The following is an 18,021-nucleotide window of genomic DNA, read 5'->3' as shown; positions in this document are numbered from 1 at the left end:
CTAGATGGAGTAGGGCACTTCACTGAAAGTCTGTTCTGTTCTCTCTGGTTTCAGAAAAGAAATTAGTAGCTGGACTGTAGTCTCTTTCAAACCAGAACTCAACTGTGCCAGGGAGCAGGTGGGACAAAGACAAATGAAAATGCTATGAAATGTTCTATCATTGTTACTGTAGCTTTCTTTCTTAAATAGTGTGTTTGTGCGTGTGTGTGTGTGTGTGTGTGTGTGTGTGTGTGTGTGTGTATTATAAGCATAGCAAAGCAAGTAACATTATCCAGGTCAGCTATTTTGCTGCCCCCCACATTTGTTTTTTAACTGCTTTATTAGGATATCTTACGTATCAAACAGTGTATCAAATTGAATGGTATAATTTAAATGTGCTTGGGGCATGTTTACAGATATGGGAAGCCATCAAATTTAGAACATTTTATCATCTCCTGAAAATAATACTCATACCCTTCAGCTAGCTGTTCTCACTCATCCAACATAAGCCAGCCCTCATGCAGAGGCAATGATATTGGTGAGTGGCAGGAAGGCAGTTAGCACCATGAGGACTGATTCAGATGGAGTAAGCCTCCTGGAGTGTAGGGTTTGAAAGGAGGGCTGAGGAGCCTGGTCCAGAAGCTGTACAGTGGAGTGGAGGTGTCCATCAACTTGGCCCTCAGCCCTGAGAGAGCTGGGGGTGGGAGACAGAGCAACCCCTCCCATTATAAAAACAGCAGGAGAGCAGTTTAGGGGGAGGGAGACAGGAGGGTTCTGGTTGTGGCAGGAAGTGAAGTGACTTGGATGTGAAGTATGCAAAATAATGAAATTGAACCTTTACCTAACACCACATAGAAAAATAACTCACAATGGATAATGGCATCAAAGGAAGAGCCAAGTCAATAAAACCCTTAAAAGAAAACATAGAAGAAACACCATGACTCTGGGTTGTGTGGGAAAGGAAGGTTCAGGTCCTGGAACATAATGACAGAGAACCTAGTGGGGGTTGTATTGTTATGTGGAAAACTGGGAATGTTATGCATGTATGAACTATTGTATTTACTGTTGACAGTAAAATGTTAATCCCCCAATAAAGAAATTTAAAAAAAAACCTTAAGTATGATACTAAAAACACAGACCAAGAAAGAAATTGAACTTCTTCAAAATTAAAACTTCTCACGCTTTATACTATGCTGCAAAGAGATGAAACTTATTGAGGGATAACACAGGACACAGGGATCCTGGGGAGCATGGACACTTTTTCACTGGGTTTGCACACATGCAACTGGGATGCACACTAGCACACTTTTGTTTTAACTAAGGTACACATTGGTGCAGTCTGCTTCACTGTACTATATGAAGGGGAAGAGTTGGCTTCACTGGGCCAATGGAAAGTGGGTCCAGTGTGACATATGAATGGTATAAAGGCAAGGGGGCTGGTGCGGTTTTGGTCTTTTTTTTTTTTTTTTTTTTTTGCCTTTTTGGACTAGGTACAAAGAGACCTTGTGAGATTTTATTCTAATTTCACTTTTGTACATAACTCATCTTGGACTGTAATAAAGAACTAATTTAGAAACTGCACACCTGTCACATGTGTTCTCTTGAGATTCTTTTTGATTGAAACCAAGTCGATCCCAGAAGGGAATCTTACCACCTCTAAGAAACCTTTCAACAAACCCACCACATCAGAGAAAATATTTATAAATCAAATATTCGATGAGTCCACTACCCAGAATATATGAACACTTATAATACATTAATTAAAAGACAACTTGACTTCAAAATAGACAGTTCTCTAAGGAAGATACTTCACATTACAAATAACCAGAACCCACAAAAAATATGTTCTCCATCATTTGTCATTAAGAAAACGAAAACTCAGAGCTACAGTAAGATACCACTTCATATCCACTATGATGATTATAATCAAAAAGGTGATAACAAGTGCTGGCAAGGATGTAGAGAAATTGGATCTCTCTTCATTGGAGGAATGTAAGGTGGTTTAAAAAAAGCACAACATGGATGAACCTTAGAACCCTTACACTAAATGAGAGGAGACAGTCATAAAAAAAAATGAGTAAATCCCCATGTACTCTGATTTTATTCTATTTATATGAAATGTCTAAAATTGGTAAATCTATAAAGACAGGTGGTATTTGTGGGGCCTGGGGCCTGGGGGAAAACTATTTTTTTATTTATTATTGTATAGAGACAGATAAATTGAGAGGGAAGGGGAGATACAGAGGGAGAGATACAGCCCTGCTGTAGTGGTGACTCCTGAAGTTTCCCCTTGCACATGGTGGGGAATTTTCTTTCAAAGATAAATGTATTAGAGAATAGTGGTTTGTCATGCTGTATATAAATATAGCAGAAAAAATTGCACATATATAATTCTTAAAACAATACAATCTTATTAGGGTATTATTATGACTTATTGTCTTTATTTGTGATAAATACTGGTTTACAAGATTGTAAAAATTGTACTATTGAGTTATCTTTTGAGGTGATGAAAATAATCTGGAATTACTATTGATGGCTGCACTGCTATTAGTAATTCCTTACCAAAAACCACTGAGCAATATATATTTTAAGTGTGTGTGTGTGGGGGGGGAGGAATAGCATAATAGTTAAGCAAAGAGACTGTCATGCCTGAGGCTCCAAAGTCCCAGTTTCAATTCCCTGCACCACCATAAACCAGAACTGAGCAGTGCTCTGGTAAAAATAACAACAACAACAAAATAAAATAAGTAAATTTTGTGATGTGTATGTAAGTTATACTTCTTCTTTTTTTTTTTTTAATGAGGAATGGATGAAAAGAACAAACGTTAATGTGATTACTACAGTGCCAATTCCAGAGAGTATAAACAGTTCTTGAGTTTCCAGAGTGGAAGTGTGAGAGTCAGTGCCTGGGAAGAGAAGGAGGATGAAGTAGGGAGTGGGTATGGGGGTGAAGTATGGGGAGCACAGTTCCAGGGGCTCCCCAAGGCTGGACTAGTGGAGGTAACTCAGGAAGCCAACAGGTTTTGAGACGTGGTCCCAGCACAGGTGACACAAAGGACAGAAGGGGGCCTCAGGGGTGACCAAGGGATCTAGAAGGCTGGATCTTCCTGAAGTGAGGTGTTGAATAAAACAAGTCAATGAAGAGGGCTGTTGTGTCTCCCCTAACTTGAAAGTAGCCCCCAGATTGTGGATTCTGAGTGTGAAACCTTGTCCTGTGACTACTCAAGAGAAAGATCCGGTTCAAAAATGCAGTGAGCCACTGCATTGGGTCAGATCTCCCTGTCCAAAAACAAACCAGAGAAGGTTAAGTAAATAAACACAAGGGATCCAGGGCCAAGGGCCAAAGTAAGTGGTTAGTTTCCTGCTGATGTTTAGAGAGACAGAATTAGGAGTTATAGAGTGAAAAGAAGAATAATGATCAGAAAGAAGTAAGAGAGGCAAGTTTGCCAGACATTCCAGAAAGGCTTTGTTAAGCAGTTAGCACACTAGGGACCACACTTACTCAGGGATCTCCAAAAGGGTGGAGACTGGAATCCATTAGCCAGGAAGCATAAGAGAATTAATGATAAACACAGAGCAGCAAAGAAAGGAGTAAAGTACTGTGTACATAACAGGAATCTGAGAGGGTGGGTGGTCCCAGCAAGTTTCTCTGAGAAAATTATATATCAGAAGGCGAGGTGGAGCAAGCAGCTATGCTTAGGAACCCCTGGGGTGGACAGGCACTTGAGGGACATGCTGGGGTTGACAACAGCACAGAGATAGTGGAGTCACTTGGAGAAGCCAGGCAGCAGCAGGACATTGTGGGCCACATGAGGAAGTAAAAGGGAAGCAAAGAGGGAGGACAGCTGAGCAGCAAGAGGGGGTGGTCTAGCAGAGTAGATGGGGAGCAGGGTCTAGATGTGGGCTGCCTGGATTCAAATTCTCAGTCCAGGCTAGGTCATCTCTGTGCCTCAGTTTCCCCCTCTAGGAAGTGGGACAGTAATGATACTTTAGAGGTTACTGTAAGGAGTCATTTATTAGAGTCTGACACAGGGGCAACCTCACACTCTGGGGACATTCCAGTGCCCACAGGCAGCCTTTCTTTTTCTTTCTAAAACAATTAAAAAAAATTTTTTTAATATTTATTTTACTTATTTATTCCCTTTTGTTGCCCTTGTTGTTTTATTGTTGTAGTTATTATTGTTGTTGTCGTTGTTGGATAGGACAGAGAGAAATGGAGAGAGGAGGGGAAGACAGAGAGGAGGAGAGAAAGATAGACACCTGCAGACCTGCTTCACCGCCTGTGAAGCGACTCCCCTGCAGGTGGGGAGCCGGGATTTGAACTGGGATCCTTATGCCGGTCCTTGTGCTTTGCGCCACCTGCGCTTAACCCGCTGTGCTACAGCCCGACTCCCTTTAAATTGTTTTGTATTATTATTATTAATTATTATTTTGCCTCCAGGGTTATCACTGGAACTCAGTGACTGCACTATAAACCCACTGTTCCTGGCAACCATTTTTTTTTATTTTATTCAATAGGACAGAGAGAAAAATTTGAGAGAGAAGGGGAGATAAAGAGGGGGAGAGACAGAGAGAGACCTGCAGACCTGCTTCACTACTTGTGGTGAAATAAAATGTTCCCCAGTTGCACAATAGACAGACAGGTGTGCTGCTGTTGCTGCATTTCAGCAAACCTAGGGGACTAGAAATGTAATCAATAGGGTTAAGTCATTTTGTTTCACACAGTGTAGCCAACTAAATTGTATGTTTCATTTTGTATTCACTTGCATCTTGGCAGCTGGGATTGGGTATGGAACGTAATCAATCCACCTCATGCGTTGTCTTATACGATGACTCAATGGGACCAATCGTTCGCACATTACCCTTGGACACACCAAACACACCTGATAGGTGCATATTGTAACCAATTAAATGTACCACCTTGTAACCAACCAAATGTACACTTGAAGGGTACATAAGTAGCTTTTCAAATCAGGCAGGTGGTCTATTGTGGCAGCAGTCCACCAGATACCACTGGTGTAATGAAGTATCTCCACATGGTCAAGGCCTCAGACTCTTCCTTTAGATGTGCTGCACCCTGGAGCTGAAACACTTGGACCTGTAACACTCTCAAGAGCTGTAACACTCCTAGCTGTTCTGTGGATATTTGTTCCGTTACTATGGAGCATCTTCCCTCAGGTGAGGAGCTAGGGCTCAAACCTGGATCCTTGTACACTTCATACTATGTGTGCTTAACCATATTTATTTATTTATTTATTTATTTATTTTAAATTTTTTATTTAAGAAAGGATTAATGAACAAAAACATAAGGTAGGAGGGGTACAACTCCACACAATTCCCACCACCCAATCTCCATAAACCACCCCCTCCCATGATAGCTTTCCCATTCTCTAGCCCTCTGGGAGCATGGACCCAGGGTCGTTGAGAGTTGCAGAAGGTAGAAGGTCTGGCTTCTATAATTGCTTCCCCGCTGAACATGGGCATTGACTGGTCGGTCCATACTCCCAGTCTGCCTCTCTCTTTCCCTAGTAAGGTGTGTCTCTGGGGAAGCTGAGCTCCAGGACACATTGGTGGGGTCTTCAATCCAGGGAAGCCTGGCCAGCATCCTGGTGGCATCTGGAACCTGGTGATTGAAAAGAGAGTTAACATACGAAGCCAAACAATTTGTTGAGCAATCATGGATCCCAATTTGGAATAGTGGAGAGGAAGTGTTAGGAAGGTACTCACTGCAAACTCTAGTGTACTACTGCTTTCAGGTATATATTTTGCAGTAGTTTATGGATACGTGTGCACATAAGCTCTCTCTCACAGAAACTGGTGTATATCTAGGTTATGGGACTTTATTAGAAAGTGAATTACCTGAGATGAAATTAGGGTGTACTATAAAAGGAAAGGTCTCACCCGAGTAATGAAGCTGAAGGGTTGTCATTCCACACGTGAAGTCTCTGGACACAGTCTGAGGTGAAGCATGTTGAGATGGGAATCGTTGCGTTGGTTAGGTTGTGATTGGCGGATGCAATATTATTTGGTTTGGATTGGGAGATGCATACGGGAAAGTGGGCCCTATCCAAGGGTTCCAGGACTGGGGGAGGTAGGGGCTCTATAGTGGAGATGTGAGGTTCCTGCTGTCTTAGGGTTCCAAAAGACAATCGATAGTTAATGTTATCATCACATTATTTGTTAATTGGGTTAACTTTGAAAAGTCCTTTTGTTATGGTTTGCTGTACAGTATCCAGTATCTTGTATATAGCTGTACTATTGGATGCTTCTAATCTACTTGGTCTAGGCTTTTGAGAGAGTCCGCGTATCAAATACACAGCCTATATATTAAAAGGATTCAGTTTGTGTTTTGAGAAACTTTGAGACATACAATTGATTTTCCCCCTCTCATATTAATTAACTACTGATTTATATGTCTACATTTTGCTAGGAGTGTACATAAACACCATTCCCACCACCAAAGGACTATGACCCATCCCTCCCGCACACTCCCACCCCCCACTGGCCCAGGAAGCTACATGTCTACCCCTCACCACTGGGTTTTTACTTTGGTGCCCTACTTACAATTTGATCAGGTCCTGCTTTTAGTTTCCCTTTCAGATCTTCTTAATCAACTTCTGTTGATGAGTGGGATCACCCCATACTCATCTTTATCTTTCTGACTTAGTTCACTTAACATAATTCCTTCTAGCTCTGTCCAAGATGGGTCAGAGAAGGTGGGTTCATTGTTTTTGATAGCTGCATAGTATTCCATTGTGTATATATACCACAGCTTTCTCAGCCACTCATCTGTTGTTGGGCACCTGGGTTGCTTCCAGGTTTTAGCTATTATGAATTGTGCTGCTATGAACATAGGAGTACACACCTCTTTTTGGTTGGGTGTTATGGAGTCCTTGGGGTATAACCCCAGGAGAGGAATTACTGGGTCATATGGAAGGTCCATGTCTAGCCTTCTGAGAGTTTTCCAGACTGCTCTCCACAGAGGCTGTACCAATTTACATTCCCACCAGCAATGTAAAAGGGTTCCTCTGTCCCCACATCCTCTCTAGCATTTGTTGCTGCTGTCCTTTTTGATGTATGCCATTCTTACAGGAGTGAGGTGGTATCTTAGTGTTGTCTTAATTTGCATTTCTCTGACAATCAGTGACCTAGAGCAGTTTTTCATATGTTTGTTAGCCTTTTGAATTTCCTCTGAGGTGAATGTTTTGTTCATATCCTCTGCCCATTTTTGGATGGGGTCATTTGCTTTTTTGTGGCTAAGTTTGCTGAGCTTTTTATATATTTTGGTGATTAGTTTCTTGTCTGATGTCTGGCATGTGAAGATCTTCTCCCATTCTGTGAGGGGTCTTTCTGTTTGTTTAATAGTTTCTTTGGATGTGCAGAAGCTTTTCAATTTGATGTAGTCCCATTGGTTTGTTTCTGCTTTAGTCTTCCTTGCAATTGGGTTTGATTCATCAAAGATGTCCTTGAGGTGTATGTGGGAAAGTGTTTTACCATTGTTTTCCTCTAAGTATTTGATTGTTTCTGGTCTGACATCTAGGTCTTTGATCCATTTGGAGTTGATTTTTGTTTCTGGTGAGATAAAGTGGTTCAATTTCATTCTTCTGCATGTTTCAACCCAGTTTTCCTAGCACCATTTATTGAAGAGAGCCTCCTTTTTCCATTTAATCCTTTGGGCCCCCTTATCAAAGATTAGATGCCCATAGGTGTTGGGATTTACTTCTGGGCTTTCAATTCTGTTCCACTGGTCTGTGTGCCTATTTTTGTTCCAGTACCATGCTGTTTTGATGATGATGGCTTTATAATATAGTTTAAGGTCTTCTGTCCATTGAGTATGATGTTGGCTGTACGTTTGCTATATATAGACTCCACTATCTTGAGGAATTTCCCATCTATTCCCATTTTTTGTAGAGTTTTGAGCATGAATGGGTGTTGGATTTTGTCAAAGGCTTTCTCTGCATCTATTGAGATAATCATGTGGTTTTTGGCTTTGCTTTTGTTGATGTGGTGAATGACATTGATTGACTTACGGATGTTGAACCAGCCTTGCATTCCTGGGATGAATCCCACTTGGTCATGATGAACAATCTTTTTGATGTGTTGCTGTATCTGGTTGGCCAAGATCTTGTTTAATATTTTGGCATCTATGTTCATCAGAGATATGGGTCTGTAGTTTTCCTTTTTTGTTCTGTCCCTATCAGCTTTTGGTATCAGAGTGATGTTGGCTTCATAAAAGGTGGAAGGGAGTATTCCTGTTTCTTCAATCTTATGGAATAGCTTAAGAAGTATGGGTAACTGTTTCCTGAAAGTTTTGTAGAATTTGTTTGTGAAGCCATCTGGTCCAGGACTTTTGTTGTTGGGGAGATTCTTAATAACGGTTTCAATTTCTTTGACTGTGATTAGTGCATTTAGATTTTGTAGTTCTTCTTGGTTCAGTTTTGGAAGTGCATAGGTCTAGGAATTGTTCCATTTCTTCCAGATTCTCTAGCTTGGTGGCATATAGTTCTTTATAGAAGTTTCGCAGGATTCTCTGGATTTCTGTGGTGTCAGTTATGATATCTCCTGCATCGTTTACAATTCTATTAATTTGAGTCTTCTCTCTTTTTTGTTTGGTGAGTCTGGCTAGGGGTTTGTCAATTTTGTTTAATCTTTCAAAGAACCAACATTTGGCTTCATTGACCTTTTGTATGGTTCTTTTATTTTCGATGTTGTTTATTTCTGCTCGAACTTTAGTGATTTCTGTCCTTCTGGTTGCTTTAGGGTTCCTTTGTTCCTCTTCCTCTAAGTCCTTGAGGTGTGCAGTAAGGTCGTTCATTTGAGCTTCTTCTTGGTGTTTAATATGTGATTGTATGGCTAAAAGTTTCCCTCTCAGTACTGCTTTAGCTGTGTCCCAAATATTTTGATAGGTTGTGTCTTCATTTTCATTAGTTTCCAGGAACATTTGAATTTCCTGTTTGAGTGAGTCTCTGACCCAGTGTTTCTTAGGAGCATGTTGTTTAGTTTCCAAATTCTGTGTCTTTTAATAATTTTCCGTTTGTTGTTAAATGTTAGTTTTACTCCACTGTGGTCTGAGAAGATACTTGGGATTATTTCAATGCTCTTGAATTTATTGATGCTGTCTTTGTGGCCTAACATGTGGTCTATCCTTGAGTATGTGTTATGTGCATTTGAAAAGGAGGTGTATTCCAGTTTTCTGGGGTGGAGGAGTCTGAAAATGTCCAAGAGGTCTAGTGTGTCGATATCTTCATTCAATTCTCTTGTATCTTTATTGGTTCTCTGCTTTGTTGATCTGTCTAAGTGTGAGAGTGGGGTATTGAAGTCTCCCACTATTATTGTATTACTATTAATGTATTTTTGAAATTCTTTCAGTAGATGCTTAATGTATTTAGATGGTCCCTCGTTGGGTGCATAGATGTTAATAATTGTTAAGTCTTCTTGGCTGATTGATCCTCTAATCATTATGTAATGTCCTTGCCTATCTTTTATTACTTCATTTAATTTAAAATCTATCGTATCTGAGATGAGAATGGCTGTTCCTGCCCTTTTTTGTGGTCCGTTAGCCTGTATGATAGTTTTCCATCCTTTCACTTTAAGTCTGTGTTTATCTTGTTGTGACAGATGGGATTCTTGCAAGCAGCATATGGTTGGGCTATGTTTTCTGATCCATCCCCACACCCTGTGCCTTTTGATGGGTGAGTTTAAGCCATTAACATTTATTGATATTATGGATTTAATGTATTGTAATGCCATTGTTCTAAAAAAGAATTTGTTTGCTCTGATATATTGCAAGTATTATAGTGATATTCTTGTTTATAAGAGGTCTTTTAGTACCTCTTTCAGGGCCGGCTTGGTGATGGTTGCCTCCTTTAACTGTTGTTTATCTAAGAAGGTTTTGATCCCTCCATCTAGTTTGAATGAAAGTCTAGCAGGATATATTATCCTTGGTTGAAACCCTTTTTCATTCAGGGCTCGATAGATATCTTGCCACTCCCTTCTGGCTTTTAGAGTTTGAGCGGAGAAGTCTGCAGATAATCTTATGGGTTTTCCCTTGTATGTGACTTTTTGTTTCTCTCTTGCAGCCTTTAGGATCCTTTCTTTATCCTTAGTTCTTCTCATTGTGACTATGATGTGTCTTGGTGTCTTCAGGTCTGGGTTGATTTTGTTTGGTACTCTCTGGGCCTCTTGGACCTTGATATCCTTTCTGTTATTCAGGTCTGGGAAGTTTTCTTATATTATTTCCTCTAGAATGTTTGCTTCCCCTTCCTCTCTTTCTTCCTCTGGCAGGCCAATTATATGAATGTTACTTCTTTTGAGATCATCCCATATGTCTCTGTTGTTGTTTTCAGTGTTGTTTCAGTCTCTTTCTTTGTTTTCTCTAACTCATCCTCTGTCTGACTAATTCTGTTTTCTGCTTCTGTTAGTCTGCTTTCCCTTGCCTCAGCTTCTTTCTTCATTACAGCTATTTCAGCTTTCAGTTCTCTAATTGCCTCAAGATAATCAGTATTTTCCTTGGGGGTCTCAACTGTTGTTTTCATTTCTGTGATTAATAACTTTATTATTGCTTGCTTACTTTTCTTATCTATGGTTACTTCTGGCTGATTTGTAGTTTCTTCTGGGCTCTTGTCTTCATTCATTGGAGTAACAGTTTTATTTGTTTTTGATCTACCCATTTTTTTTTATTTATGTGTTTCTTTCTTTTTTTATGCTTTGTTGTTCCTCAGTTGTTGTGTCTTGAGTAGAAGTAACACTGTACTAAATACCTTTATGACAATTGCACTCACCAACCTCCGGAATTACAGTAGCAACTGAAGTAAGTATTGAAGTAGTTTAATCATTACCAGTTAGCCAAACAATTTCTCCAGTCCGTGAAAAAATAGTAACCAAATCCTAGTGAAGAAAGAGAAAAGAAAGAGAGGATAGCAAGAATAGACAGTTATGCAAATCTACTATCCACCGTATATTCTAGGGGTAACAAGAGGGGAAAGGGAACTAGAGCAGAGATACACACATAGAGAGTCCACTCTGAGTCAGATTTCTTCCCCAAAGTAATTCACAAATTCAGAAAGGCACAGAAGGAAGAAGTGTATGACAAGATTAAAAAAAAAAGAGAGAGAGAGAGAGACAAGAGAGAGAAAAGGGAGAAGATAAGAAAAAGGGTTGTAATTAAAGAGCAGTGCAAGGAACTTCCCAAATGTGTATCAGTGAATTCAAAAAAGCACCCTGTTTGGTGGTGTGGGGTATCCTGCTAGGAGCTGGTCCCCAGGGACTGCTTGTGGCGGGGGGGGGGGAGGGGGGAGGTATGCTTGAAAATTAAAAGGAAGAAAAAAGATTTTTTTTCCCCTACTCTAATTCTTAACCCAAATTAAGTTATAGTCATCTCCTTGTCAGCACTATGACACCTTATTGGCTGGCCTGCTAAAGGCAGAAAATCCTATTGTTTCCAGGGGATGTGTTTGGAGCTCAGCGGCTAGCAGCTTCTCAGTCTGCCATCTTCCGGGAAACCCCCCCCCTCCAGACTTTTTTAAAGGATTTCTCGAAAATGAAAACTAGCTCCAAGTCCTTTGATCCAATGAGAGCTATACTCAAGGAGTCTTTGGATCCGCCCTCAGGGTCACGGTGGTCCCTGGAGACTCCCAAGAGAAAGCCTCCGAGCTACAGTGCTCCCTCCGGGTCCTCTGCCGGCTGCCCAGCAGTGCTCTGCAACCTGCGGAGGAGCCGCCTTCCTGGGCGGAGGACAATGCCCGGCGCACCCGCCTTGCCCAGCGCCGCCTGGGAAGTCTGGAGCAGCCCGCCCGCTAGTCTGTGCCACCTTTACTCTAATTCTTAACCCAAATTAAATTATAGTCACCTCTCTGGTGACTATAATTATTGACTGGCCTGCTAAAGGCAGAAAATCCTACCGTTTCCAGATGTGATCAGAGCACACGCTGCTAGCAGCTTCTCAGTCCGCCATCTTCCTCCTTATTTATTTTTTAATTGCCACCAGGGTTATTGCTGTGGCTCTGGGCCTGCAGAATGAATCCACCTCACCTGGTAACCATTATTTTTTTGTTTGCTTGTTTTGTTTCTTTATAGCATTAGAGGCAGGTCAGGGGTAGATGGAGGCCATGGGGGAATAGTTTCCTCAACAGGATGTCCACAACCTGTTCAGGACAAAAGCAACTATCATGGGATAGACTACAATAGGCCCCCATACAAATGAGGCATCCTGGAAGAACCAATCACTGCTGACTTAATTCATTAGGCTTGCCAACAGTCTATAAAAAGTGCTTGACCTTGGGATGCTGCATCACTGTATGTCTATAGTGTTTTGTATGTCTATGTATCTCTCCTGCTTTGAAATTCATCTCATCTAATTTATGGGGTTCCACTGACTCTTTGTGGTAACTACCATGACAGACCTGGCACTGGGAAGGCCACCAGGGCTTCCATAAAAGCTGTAACACTCCTCCTGGCCTGGGGACCTACTTTTCCCTGGTGTCTAGTAATCCATTGGGGCTTCTAAGAGATTGGGAACCTGCTTCTCTCTCCAGCCCTACAATAGAGATAGAAATTGAAGGGGAAATGGGGAGAGAGAGAGAGAGAGAGACCTGCAACACTGCTCCACCACTTGTGAAATGTATCCCTGTAGGTGGGGACTGGGGACTTGAACCTGAGTCTTTGTGCATGGTAACATGTGCACTCTGCCAGGTCACCTCCCCCCACCACTCCCCAAGCAGCCTTTCTCTTCTGGTGCCAAGTTCTTCAGCAACTAGTAAAGTTATGGTTTCTCTGACAGCTACACTTTTATTTTATTTTATTTTATTTATAAAAAGGAAGCATTGACAAGACCATAGGATAAGAGGGGTACAACTCCACACAATTCCCACCACCCAAACTCCGTATCCCATCCCCTCCCCGATAGTTTTCCTATTCTTTATCCCTCTGGGAGTATGGACCCAGGGTCATTATGGGATGCAGAAACTGGAAGGTCTGGCTTCTGTAATTGCTTCCCCACTGAACATGGGCATTCACAGGTCAATCCATACTCCCAGCCTGCTTCTCTCTTTCCCTAGTGCGGCACTTTTTAAATAGTGATTTAATAATGATTAGCAAGATTGTAGGATAAGAGGAGTACAATTCCCATCACCAGAGTTCAGTACCCTATCCCCTCCATTGGAAGCTTCCCTATTCTTTATCACTTTGGGAATATGGACCAAAATTCTTTATGGGGTGCAGAAGGTGGAAGGTCTGGATTCTGTAATTGCTTCTCTGCTAAACATGGACATTGGCAGGTCAATCCATATCCCTAGCCTGTTTCCATTTTTCCCTAGTGGGACAGGGCTTTGGGGAGGTGAGGTTCTAGGACACATTGGTGAGGCTGTCTACCCAGGGAAGCCAGGATGGCATCATGGTAGCATCTGCAACTTGGTAGCTGAAAAGCAGTAACATATAAAGCAGAACAATTTGTTTAATAATTGAGAACCAAAAGGTCAGAATAGAGCAGACTGAACTAAGGGTCTTCATGTGGGAAGAAGCTTGGAAGTCTGCTTTACATATATTCTTAGATATATTCTCAGACTTTAGTATTTTTTGCCTGATCTTGATAGCAAACATGCAGCTGGACTAAAAGTATTGTCTGGGAAGATAGTATCAGAGTTGAGAATAGGACTAGAGCATCTTTTAGCTTTGGAAGACCATCATTGTGTCACTGTCCTCAGATTTTGGCTGTTCTGTGAGCTACATGAGGTTCTAGGGTTGACCTGTGAACTCTGGGACAGGGACCATGCTCACCATCCTCCTGGTCTGTTCACAGGAGCTGCCAGTGCCTAGAGTCAAATTGTTGAATGGATAAACAAATGAGTATGTTACCAGCATACTAGGTCTGTTGCTCACCACATAGCAGTCCAAACACTGCTAAGGAGGAGGTGAGAAAAAGTTTAAGTTTGTTTCAGGAAGTTCCTGCCCATGAGATTGGTAGAGTTACAAGTTCTGAAATCGCCATCTGTGGGAATGCAAGGTAGAAGGGGAGTTGAGAGGTGCAAGGTGTGTGTGGGGGTGAGGGGACTCATGAGCAGAGGTCCAGGTGACCTCATACAAGGCTGAGTTGGTCACAGATAGACTTGCTGCCATTGAGGGTGCCAAGGCTTAAGAAGTGGGGTCCCCCTATCCAACAACAATGACATCAATAATAACTACAACAATAAAACAACAAGGGCAACAAAAGGAATAAATAAAAATAAAAATAAATTTTTTTAAGTCGGGCAGTAGCTCATTGGGTTAAGCGCAGGTGGCGCTAAGCACAAGGACCAACGGAAGGATCCCGGTTCGAGCCCCCGGCTCCCCACCTGCAGGGGAGTCACTTCACAGGCGGTGAAGCAGGTCTGCAGGTGTCTGTCTTTCTCTCCCCCTCTCTGTCTTCCCCTCCTCTCTCCATTTCTCTCTGTCCTATCCAACAACAATGACATCAATAATAACTACAACAATAAAACAACAAAGGCAACAAAAGGAATAAATAAAAAAAAATTTTTAAAAAAAGAAGTGGGGTCCAGCTGTCAGCACTATCTCGTTCCTTAGAAAAGGAAGGGTTTCCTAAGTTCCATCCTGTTTTGAGGTAGATTATCTGGGACACACATTGTATATGTGCTCCTTAGTAACCCACAAAGGGGATTTGGGGAAGGAATGCCACACAGTTGGCCTGGGTTGAGAGGAAAGAGTGGTCCTTTGCACCCCCCGCCCCCCAGACTAAAGGGAATTGGGAGTCTCTCCCTACCTGGCTTAATTCTCCTTCATCAGATGGATGGCCTGTGGATGAACACTTCTCCTGTTCTCAGACCGAGTATCCCTATGTGCCAAGGCTCTAACCACATGCCATACACAATTCCCTTCATCCTCACTAGGGTCTTATGAAGAGGGTGTGCAATTGAAGAGATCTTGGGAATGAGTTCTCAGGGTTAGGGATCCCTAGTTATATCTCGGGGAGTCTAGTTATTGAGAAATTATTTAATTTTTTAAAGGATCAACTGCTTTAATTATTTACCTTGATAGGACAGAGAGAAATTGAGAGGGAAGTGGGAGATGTAGGAGAAATAGAAAAAAAGACCCCTGAAGCACTGCTTTATTGCTTGTGAAACTTTCCCCCCTGCAGGTGGGGACTGGGGGCTTGAACTCAGACCCTTGTGTATTGTAACATGTGCTCTTAATTGGGTGTGCCATTGTCCACCCCCAGAAGTGATTTTAATTTATAGCTTTGAGGAAGGGCTTTTGGCCAGAGGTTAGGATTCTGGAAGCAGAAACACAATCAGAGGGCAAGCGATGCTGAAAATAGTTTCTCTAAAAATCTGGGTGTGTGCATTTTTTAACAATGATCTCATCAGCCTTAGCAAGATATGGGGCAAGTAGATCATTTGACTGGTTTTGGAAATGGGAGAGAGGTGCAGCCTACAGAGGCTAAATAGTCTCCCTGGTGGGCTGGCAGAGCTCAGAGCAGATCCCAGTAGTGTTAGATTCAAAACACACACACACACACACACACACACACACACACACACACACACACACACACACACACACCTTAGGCCTTTCTACTGGAAGAACAGAGAGCAAGCAGGTCAGCTGAAAACATTGTGGGGCAGCTGCCTTTGATCTCATCTCCCCCCTGTGGCTCTGGTTCCTTCAGAGACCCACCAACCTGCCTGCAGGACTTTCCCTGAGGACACAGGCCTGCAGCCTGGAGTTCAGTGGGGCTCAGTCTCCCTCCCTCCTGGTGCAGAGCTGGTGCAAGTTGCCCCCTTTCTGAGCAGTTTCACTGCCTCCTTCTCCAGAGACTCTTATTTTGGAAGAGTGCTGAGTTCAGCACTCTGCAGGATACAGCCCTTCTGTCCTCAGCTGACCTTGGCCCCATGTGTAGCTGCCCCTCCTACACAGAGGACTGTGTCCAACCACATCCACCTCAGGCAGCCTGGGGCTGTGAAGGCAGATGATGAGGGACTGTGAGCAGGGGAAGCAGAGCTGGCCAAGGGAGCTGCTCAGCCAAAGCCCTGACCCTAGAAAAATAATCCAGGTTGGGCTCTCACAGACATCCCACCAAGAAGCCATTCCCAATCTAAAACCCAGGGTCACAAGCTTCCCAGGGTTTGTCTACAGCCAACATAGTGGGCTAACCATGTGCAGGGCAAGTGCTAGGCAGGGCCAGGAGCTATGCAGGGGGAACTTATATAAGCACTTGTGCCATGTGGCCTGCCCTGTGCTCCGACATCCAGGACTAGAGTGACAGCAAGATCCTGCCCCACAGAAGAGGGTTCCCAATTTGATCCACAGACTGAGTCAGGATGATTCCCAGGTCCTGCCAAGGAGTTTGCACCCCAGTTCAGATTAGCTGCTGGAGCCCAGCAACTGTTCACCATTCTCCCTCTACCTTTATCCCAGGTGACTACCCCACCAGGTGCCTTTGGCACCAGGTGTGTGGGGTGGGCAGGCATCCCAGGGTGTCAAGCAATTCTAAACACCCCTTCCCTTGCAGGTGCCCATGGGTTGGAATATGAGGCTGGCCACCGCAGCTCTGCTGCTGGGTATTGTGATAGGGGCTGCTGACGAGGAAGAAAACAACAAGTGCGTCTATGAGACCCTGCCCGACATAGAGACTGGCCTTTGCAGGTAAGGCAGTAAGCAAGGTGGGGCCACAGGGAGCAGCCAGGTGCAGGAGACTGAGCTGAACTTCCACATCTCCTAAATTGGCCTCAGCACACTTTTTTTCTGGGGAGAAAAGATGAAAGAAAGAAAGAGAGAGAGAAATGGAAAAAGGGAGGGAGGGAGGGAGGGAGGGATGGAGAGAGGAAGAAAGGAAGGAAGAGTAGAAGAAAGGAAAAGAGAAAGAGGGAAGGAGAAAGAAGGAAGAAAAAGAAAGGAAGGAAGGATGGACGAAAGGAAGGAAAGCAGGAAGGAAGGAAGGATGGACAAATGAACAAGTAAGCAAGCAGTTTTCATGTGTTTGAGCTCATGGGCATCCAGACTTCTGCCCAGGCCACAGTGTGACCACCTACATACTCACCCCCACCAGCAGGTGCCCATGGAGCCTGCATCCCCATTCCAACTGAGGGCTGAGAAAGAGAGCAAGCTAGAGAGAGAGGAAGAGAGAGAAGACACTCTTCCTGTTAACCCTATCTCATGCATATTTGTACTTTTACATTTCTTGTAGAAAGATAAATGCAGGTTTTCCCTTTCAAAATTAGGTAATTGCATAAAAAACATTTTGCTTTTGTCTATACATTTAAGAAATCTGATAAAACCATTTCAGATGAAGTTTGTGTAGAAGGGGGCTTATTTGTTTTAGTTATGAAAGAGAAAGAATCAGAGCATCACTTTAGCACTCTGGCACATTCAGTGCCAAGGATTGAACTCAAGACCCCATGCTTGAGAGCCCAACACTTTCTTAGCATTTTTATTGAAGGGTTAATGGTTTACAGTGCAGTTGTTGACACATGGATATAATCACTCATCTCCCTGTCCTCTTCAGACACTCTCTTCTGAAACTTGGGTCCTTTTCATCAGCGTGCAACAAGAATCCAAGGTTCTCTTCACCCTTTCTTTCCTTGCCTTCCCAGAGTCCTTTGCTTTGGTGTAATATACACCATCCAGTCCAAGTTTTACTTTGTGTTTTCTTTCAATGTCCTTTTTTCTTTCTTTTTTTTTTTTTTTTACTTATTGGGGGATTAATGTTTTACAGTCACCAGTAAATACAATAGTTTGTACATTCATGACATTTCTCAGTTTTCCACATAACAATACAACCCCCACTAGGTCCTCTAAATGTTCATATTTCTTAAGTTCCACTTATACATGAGATAATTCAGTATTCATCCTTCTGTTTGGGATTTATCTCACTTAATATGATGCCTTTGTGTTCCTTCCAAGATGAGGCAAAGGAACTTAATTCATTATTTTGTGAATAAGTAGAATTCCTTTGAGAGTCCAACACTTCATCATAAAGCCCAGTGCTTTATACCATCTCTGGGCTGTCAAGCTGAACCTTCTTGTGGACCTGTCCCTTGTCTGCCTCTACCT

At 42.6% G+C, this 18,021-nt stretch overlaps 1 protein-coding gene across 6 annotated transcripts in view; it reads left to right on the top strand.

The window, feature by feature from the left end:
- Positions 1 to 18,021, top strand: part of PEBP4 (phosphatidylethanolamine binding protein 4) — a 304,246-nt gene that overhangs the window by 70,294 nt on the left and 215,931 nt on the right. For 4 of the 6 annotated variants that reach the window (XM_060178829.1, XM_060178832.1, XM_007529151.3 and 1 more), the window contains one exon: positions 16,481 to 16,614. In XM_060178829.1, coding sequence (XP_060034812.1) covers positions 16,487 to 16,614 — 128 coding nt within the window. In that variant the 5' untranslated portion in view covers positions 16,481 to 16,486. Of the gene's footprint in view, positions 1 to 16,003; positions 16,022 to 16,176; positions 16,387 to 16,480; positions 16,615 to 18,021 lie in introns of those variants that run through there. The other 2 variants (XM_060178831.1, XM_060178830.1) reach the window with 2 other exon arrangements.

The sequence above is a fragment of the Erinaceus europaeus genome, chromosome 19, assembly GCF_950295315.1.
Source record: "Erinaceus europaeus chromosome 19, mEriEur2.1, whole genome shotgun sequence".
In the NCBI taxonomy this organism is placed as follows: domain Eukaryota; kingdom Metazoa; phylum Chordata; class Mammalia; order Eulipotyphla; family Erinaceidae; genus Erinaceus; species Erinaceus europaeus.
Note: the sequence above shows the minus strand (reverse complement) of the source record. Positions and strands in the feature narration are given on the sequence as shown.